At 39.5% G+C, this 8,320-nt stretch overlaps 1 protein-coding gene across 3 annotated transcripts in view; it reads right to left on the minus strand.

Annotated features, from left to right (window-relative positions):
- Positions 1 to 1,327: 1,327 nt before the first annotated feature.
- Positions 1,328 to 8,320, minus strand: part of BACH1 (BTB domain and CNC homolog 1) — a 71,875-nt gene continuing 64,882 nt past the window's right edge. For 2 of the 3 annotated variants that reach the window (XM_019524747.1, XM_019524746.1), the window contains one exon: positions 4,465 to 6,495. In XM_019524747.1, coding sequence (XP_019380292.1) covers positions 6,031 to 6,495 — 465 coding nt within the window. In that variant the 3' untranslated portion in view covers positions 4,465 to 6,030. Of the gene's footprint in view, positions 1,611 to 4,464; positions 6,496 to 8,320 lie in introns of those variants that run through there. The other variant, XM_019524748.1, reaches the window with a different exon arrangement.

Consider the following 8,320-nt stretch of genomic DNA (forward strand, 5'->3'; position numbering starts at 1 on the left):
GGTTCATGCACACCTATCACCAGTTTAAGCCCATACACACTACACACACCAAATTTAGACAGAATCAGTTACCAACACCTGCACATCCAATACATACGTGGATTACTAATTCATATACCACCCACCCACACACACACACAAAAACAGAGTGGCACATGCAGGGGCAGCATACATCACTCAAACCTGCTATCTGGCTGGCCAAAGCCATGCTCTGGCTGCCAACCAGGCACTGAGCAGCAGGATCACAGCTGCCCCCAGGTAAGGGTGCTGTGGTCAGCCCAGTGCTGGCTCCAGCCTCCCCTACCCCAACTGGGGTAACCTGCTGCACACCAACAGGGCACACGGCACAGGTGTTCCCCAGGAACAACTAGTGGCTGCACAAGGTGCACTGCTGCTTGTTAGCCTCAGGGAGCCAAATGTCCATGCTCATGTAGACATGGCCAAAGGGTGCATCAGTGACTAACTTTCAAAATGAAAGCGAGAGAAGAGACTGGATAATGGCTGAGTGGTGGTTTGACTTCCTAACAGCACACTGATGCACACAAATTCAAACCCTGTCTAGTTGAGGGGGAGCTAGAACCCAGAACCTAGAACCTCTAACTTTATCTTTTTCCTTCTAGAGCTACTCTGTAATGAAGGAAAAAGATAAAAACCAACTCGCTTGTTTTTGTGTCTAAATCCATTTTCTGGTGTTTAAGTGTGCTCTGGGTCCACAAGGGGTACATAACATGGGTCTCTACCACTATTACTGTGTATGCCCAGTCCACATATTTTTGTAGTCATCCATGTCCATGGAGCTATGCACCCAGGGACAGAACTTTAACCTGCATTTAGATGGCATTTTTGAGTTAAATGATTTTTAAAAAAAAAGGCTGTGTAGATTGCCATATTTGGATACTTCGATAACAAGGAAGGGACCAAAATGCTACTCAAGGCCTCCCCATGTACCTTGGAGTCTTTGTGACAAAGGCTGCTGTGATTTGATACGGAGCATAATGGAGGCTCTGGTTATTTCCACAATACCTTTTATGAAGCTTCAGAGAAGCATACTCATCCTTTGAAGTACTTCATAGTAGAGGTCTGATTGTAATGCCCACCTGTATGTCCTGGTCCATCCTGTTCATCCACCAGACTCTGGACAAGTAAGCTTTTTACAATGCTCCTCTCCAGCACGTAATGCTGAGGCTCCAATCTTTCCTATGTATTTTTCAGACGTACATTTGCACCCAACTCTCACCAATATCACCACCAACTGTTTTATTGTGTGTCATTAAAAATAAAGCATTTATAGTAATTGTGATGTGTATTTTTATTTTAGCCTCCTCAAAAAAAAAGTTGAAAACATCTCAAAATTCAGACCCAGAAAGAAAAAAAAAAAAGAGAGAGATCTAATTTCTTAAAGCAATTAGTACATTTCAGGGCACTGATGCATTATTTTTAATGCTGTAGTTTGGTAATACTGCTACCCCCAGCTGCCAGTGCTTCCAACTTGGATCTTATTACACCATTCCGGTCTGCAGTGAGGTCAACATTTCCATCCTGTTTATTTCTCCCCAATTCCCAACTTTTCCTTTTTTTAAAACCCCTTCCTCTGTATGGAAAGCAGCCATCTTAAGATAGAAGTTAGAAGGAAAGGAAGAGAATGTCAGCAGAGTTATGCATCAACACGTAGGTATATGCAAAGTGGGGTGCAAAGAAAATCCTCAAATCTCATGAAAATGCATCTTCAAATGACTTTCAGGACACTGAATAGCTGGCCCCAACACTAATTATAAATTATTCTGGTTAGCAGTAAATTTAAGCAAGCAAGCAAGCAAGCAAGCAAGCGTTTAGAGCTTTTCAGACAGGGACATCAGGCAACAAGGAAGCCAGAAGCATAAGACATACCCTGATCTGGGCAGCCTGCATTCCACTATTAAAGCTCATTCTACATGTTTCAAAGCAAAAAGTACTTAAGTGTAACCCAGTGGAAGTTTATTTTAATGACTACTTCCTAAATTAATAGGGAGATACAAGCTTCAGCTAAACTGTTCTCTTATACACCATTAACTAAGACTGTATCAACATGCAAAATGTATTGATTGTGAATGAAAAATCATGTCCCATTTTTCAAGTTTGTTAGTGGGTATCTGGTTCCTATACAAGGTTCGAAAGTAGAATGCCAACTTGTCTAAAAGGACCAAAATGTGTTTTTCTGAAAGAGAAAGTATTAATGTTCACAATGCCTAGAGAATCAACCCCAAAGAGAGGAAAGTTCATAAACATAAAAATCTCAAACACATAACAGGCACAATAATTATCAAATAACTTTTTGGGAATTTTCTTCCAACTCAGTAATATTTGCTGGTGTGTTTATTCTTAGGAGTTTGTAAGCTATATAAAATAAATTTTGCTATGGTTTCCAGAGATCAGTTTTAGTAGTACTATATAAAAGGAATACAACATCAGTAAACAATAGTTTCATACTGCAAACGATGTACACAAAAAAGAAAAAGCCTTTTTAGAAAGGATAGTGGTTTTTATTGTATTCTTAGAAAATACTGAATTATGAAAGATACAAAATCAATTGTTGTAATTATGTAATTTACAATCTGAATGCCATTTTACTGTTATGGCTTTAAGATATTCTGCCCAACAGATTTTAAAGTATTTTAAAACATGCCTTAAAGTATTTTACAAGTTCAAAACTGAATGTTTAGCTGAAAAAAAAAAAATTACCTGAGAATCCTGCATAAAATTGCCATCCATTCTTAAATTCTGCAAACTGGTGATAGCCTTACATAAAATTCCACATGCAACCTGAAGGCCTATTGTATTACATAGTCTACATTTATTTAGATACAGCTGGTTAAACACAGACCTACCTCAAACTCTACAAACAGGTTGATATTAGCAAGTGTTTAAGTATACAGGGCAACTCTCACTGTACCTCACACAAAGCCAGAGCTACTGGTTTTCCAGTGGAGTTTGTGGGATTGAATTCACAAATGCCAACCTGCAAAGAGGTTGCAGCAGTGAAGCGCTGTGTTTTAGTTGCCTGTCTCCCCTCTGGACTTACAAATAGTGGTCACCAGCCTCCCCATGTCCCAGAAAATTGGCGATATAGGGCACTGGACATGTCTAAGACCTTGGCCACCCCCTCTGCATACCCCTTACCCCCCATAGCCCAGACATTTTATCTACAGAAATTTGGTTTTTAGAGTCTATGAAGTTGCAAGTAGTTGTCAACAAATTATGGCCTGCAGAGCCACTGGATCCAGTCTAGAGCTGGGGGCTTTGGCAGTAGGGAGTTTCACTCACACAGGGGAAAAAAGCAGTAGCACCCAGGGCTTAGCACTGGTCTGCCTCAAAACTTGCACTGGGTCATTCTGGTTTGCCATGGGAGAAACACTGCTGACCCACTGTACTATGTCATTCATGACTATCACCTACTTTTGAAAGTGATCTTACATAAGCACTGTACAGTTTTTGATTTAAACATGATTTAAACATATCTGGTGGCAAAACCGACTAGTCCTGGGGCTGCAGGGCGAGAGGGAGAAGAGGAATTACACTAACAAAGTCTATATGGTTGCAGAAAAAGAGACACCATGAGTCTCATGAGCTAAGAACATTGTAAAAGTCACAAACTACATAAAATGCTAGTAATTTAAAAAGAGAGTTTCTCCTCAAGCACCTGAAGGGAGAAGATACCCACAAGCAGTAGAACCCACGTAGAAAGTTGTAATGGAGTAGTTCCTTTCCTAAATTTCAGTTCTTTTTAGTTTTGCTATTTATGCACGCTCTGCAATGTTAATAACAATTCGTCCCCCTGAAAAAGAAAGTCATGGTATCATTGTAGAATTGAATTAGTCTAAAATCATTTGGATGAGGTAGTGTTGTTACTTGTATTACATGCTGGTTATTAAAAGTACTGCTGAGATTTGTCAACTTTTTATATTTGGCCAAATGTTCACAATATACTCTTATATAATTACATTAATGCTACGTTACCTACATACAGAAAACCTAAACCAAATGCCTTACCAAAAAAGTTAGGTTTTAGTATTCTGGAGGCAAGTTCGTCTTACGGCAAAACAAAAACACAAAGCCAATATTTACAGTAGCAGTCAGAGCAAAGGATGGTCTGTCCTATGTGCGCGCAAAGATATAAAAAGTTGATGTACATTTTGAGGTAGGAAATGAAGAATTCCATTGGCTTGTACAAGATTCTTCTATATTGTAAACCAGTAAGAATGTTTGACATTTTCTCTGGTGAGGGTCAGTACTTAATTTCTGGGATGAGAAGAATGGCTAAGCAATGAAGCATCATTTATATACATATTGCCTCTATATAATACAAAACAACCTAAAGTAGGGGAGGGCAAAATGCAGCCCACAGGCTGGATGTGGCCCGCCCAGGCCATTCTATCTGGTTCACGGAGCCCCTAAAAAATTTAGAAAGTTAATATTATTTATCTGCCTGTCATGTGGCCCTCGATGGCTCGCCAAAACTCAGTAAGTGGCCCTCCGCCCAAAATAATTGCCCTCCCCTGGCCTAAGGTGTGGATTACTTTCTCCCCAATTGTCTTATTTTAATGGCTGAATTTAGTCTTTAAAAAAGATACACATTGAATAAAATCCCACTGGCTCATTTCCTTACTACATGTTTCAATACTTATTATAAGACTACAAGCCACTGTAAATACACTGCAACAATTAGATTTATCCATACAAGTATCCTGATGATTAAAAAATATTTTCAAATGCAGTTTCACCGTGATCAGCGCTTACTAGAGTCTTAGACCGGCGTTTCTCACCTGGGGTGTTGTGGCACCAGCACCACCACTGCTACAGCCAGGGGAACCTGGCGCACATTCTTGGTGCAGAGATGAACTGGGAAGCAGCTACAGCAGAAGGGGAAACTCCTACCTGCACTAGATTTATCAAGTAAACACAAGGCAGGCAGAGGCACCCACTTCAGCTTCACTGTCTCCTGGAAACAGCAGCACATGAGTCAACTTAATCTGGCAGCAGAAGCAGTGCTGGTGCACTGGGATGCCACAGCAAGCCAGGCTGGGAACCAGTGAAGTAAGCTGAGACAGCACAACAGTGGTTCTCAAGTATGATGGCACTAAAATCAGGAAAGTTATGAAGAGGTGCCTTGAATCTAAAAAGATTGAGAACAACTGTCTTAAGTGATGGCCTTGACTCTCATTACGACCAGCTTTTAAAATTTAAAAAACCACAAACTGATCTGATGGCAAGTTAATTTACAACAATAGCTTTTCAACAAGTACATCAGGGTAAGATGCCACAGGACTCGGGAAAAACACAGAACGCTAATGATGCTGGTATCCTCATCTGGCTATAGGATATCCCATTGTTTATACTAAAAGGCTGCACTCCTGTACAGACAAGAGCAGGACACGTGTCTTAGAGTCTGTCTAGAGCAGAGTTTGTCAACTGGGGGGTACGTGTACCCCTGGGGGTACTTGGGAAGGTTCCAGGGGGTATGCAGCAACAGCACGGAGAAGCAGGGGTACTTGGGAAGCATCAGCCAGCGGCCAGGGACTGCCCCCCTCCATCCAGGGGGTACAGTCCAGGAAGGGTACACATCAGAAGAGGTACACTCCTTAAAAAAAAGGTTGAAAGCCTCTGGTCTAGAAGGAGGAACCTAGGAAGGTTAAGGTAAATAAAGATAAGATGTGAACTTAAAGCACAGACATCAGTGCACGTGTTAAAAACCAATACATTAAATTGGTTCTGAATTAAACTACTACAGAACTCTAAGACCACTGAATTGAAACCTCCACAAAGGGGGTTTATCACATGCCAACCTCTGAGCTTTGAGTTCACAACTTTGGTTTATTTACCTTGAATTTCTTAGGCCCCTCTATGTAGATATGGTTTTGAAGCACCGTGTAAATAATGTAAATGGTACTAGATAATACAAATGCAAAATATAAAGTTTCTTTTTTCCACTCACTTTATCAGAATACTGAAACCCTCACTCAAAGTTGAGAGGTTGGCAATAGGAAGAAAACAGATTTACTCATCTGTAGTGCATTTGTCAGTCATTTGCTGACAGAAGTCTGTGATACCACTACCTCCCTGTCCACACTGTTCTGCATGTGAAGTTTTCTCAGATGTTCTTACAGCAACTGGACATAGTTCCTGTACTTGACCATAAGCTGCATTGCATATTCCTCTTAAATGCTGATAGCAAGAACTCTGTTCGCTGGCTGACACAACACTTGAAAGACCATCTGGCAATTCGATACATGATGGTATCACCAGCTCACTATCAGAAGGAGCTGTTCTCTCTCTCTCGGGGATTAAAAATGAAAGCGGACAATCTGTAGAGGAATACTTGGCAAGTATTTGTATTTGCTCGTGACTCAGTGCTGCTTCCTTACACATTTGCTGACAAAGTCCAGTTAGATTCTGCTTAGTCTCGCCCAAGGTTGACAAAATACGATCTCTCTCCTTTAGCAAGTTTTCCTTCTCATTTTGCTGCAAGAAAAAGAAACAATGTTAATGACTTCATACATGCATAGTGCTCTGAAACTCATAACTATTATACTCCTTACAGAAACTGAAAAAGTATTGTATCCAACATATATACCTTATACTCACCTTGGAAAAAAAATATACTAAAAGGATGAAAGTAGAAGAAGTGAAAGACTAAAAATGCAACTTTTTGCTAACAGCAGATTTTGTATTAAGCCATGCAAGCTGTTTCACATGTTCTAAAACAAACTTAATTCAACGGAACAAAAAATTAAAAATGGCAGCATGTGCTGAAGTAAACTATTCTCAAATATTTTTCCATGTTTATAGAATTTAATCTTTTGAGAAAATTCTGAACATGAATTTCTAAGCATTGCTGAAACTTTTACACAGCCCTACTGTAGTCAACTTTCTCCAAGAGTGAAAAAATGGTTATTTAAAGCTTACCTATGGAAAAGGCTATCCAGAAAGAGCTGCATCGCCTTGTGAAATATTATCCTAGTGATTCCAAGCATGATTTTGGATGTAAAGCTGACTTCAGTTTTTCAAAAGATTAAATCCAACCACACAAAAATTATGATTGTAAAGAACTAATATCAAGTTGTCAATTAGATTGTTTTCCTTATATTTTAAAATGGTTTGTACTGCTGCATTTTTAATGAGTCTGCTTTCATTTTGAATAAAAGCTTTTATTACTGGGGATCCTGAAAGACTTAAGAGCAACATAACTAACAGTTAAAGAAGGCATACGGAAGCAAGTATATCAGACAGCAGTACCACAGTGCAAATGTGAGAGCAAGAGTGCAAGTGAGCACATGAGAACGAGCTGAACATTTGAGTTTGTATTTATTTACTAACTCCCCATAACGGAGCTAGGCGATGGACAAAATTGTTCGCATGCTTAAAAATGTCCAACCTTGTTATATACAAGACACAAAAGTAAGTTTGCAAACAGTGAGAAAGCAAAGGGATAATAAAGTTGACAGAAAATTATTAAATTACATATCCAGATGGTAGAACCAATTTCATTACTTTTAATAGCTGTTTATTTTTTTGGTTTGGTACAAAAATGGAATGTTTTACAGGTTTCTGAGAACAGACTAATAAAAGACTGTTAATTAAGAGAGCAATAAAGATCAATGCATCTTATTCTACGGTTGGTAGAGGGACTTGCCCAGAACAGGGAGTTCTGAAGGTTAACAGATACAATTTGGCTGGGCAATTCAGTTGGTTAAAAACAGCTTCAAACCTTTATTTTTTTGTTTTTTTACCTCCTCCAAACCTTCCCCAGTAGGACCATCCACCCTCTTCATCCCATTTTTATACATCCATTCTTCAGGTTTTACAATATTTTAAAACCAAGGTTTTGTTTCTATATTTTTGCTTTCCTCTAAGTTTTTTAGTTATAGTAGACCTTCAGTTGGTATCATTCACAAATACTTCCCTAACACAGCCATCTTAACTAGTACTTTAAAGGGAAGCAGATGCTGCCAGGCCTTTTTTCCTCAGCAGATCGGTGGGAGTATTTTTGCTATCTTGCTTCTACTACTCTGCAAAGGAAAGGAGGGCTAGCAGCAGCTGCTTTCTTTCCAAAGTCACTTTCCATACAATTTCGATGTGCTGTGGCACTCTGGTTTGCAGTAGTGAAGTGACATGGTTTCCTGTTTCATACTAAATCACGATGTCTGAAAAAAGGGTGTCCTTTTCAGAAAATGTATTTTTTTGCCACCTGGAAGAACTAATATTTGAGAAGCTCTTTTAAATAAGCAGCATTAATTTTCTGGTAAGCCTAAAAGGGAGGTGTACACCCAATGGAAGGGAGGGACCA

Source organism: Gavialis gangeticus, unplaced genomic scaffold (assembly GCF_001723915.1).
Source record: "Gavialis gangeticus isolate Ggan-Ray unplaced genomic scaffold, GavGan_comp1, whole genome shotgun sequence".
In the NCBI taxonomy this organism is placed as follows: domain Eukaryota; kingdom Metazoa; phylum Chordata; order Crocodylia; family Gavialidae; genus Gavialis; species Gavialis gangeticus.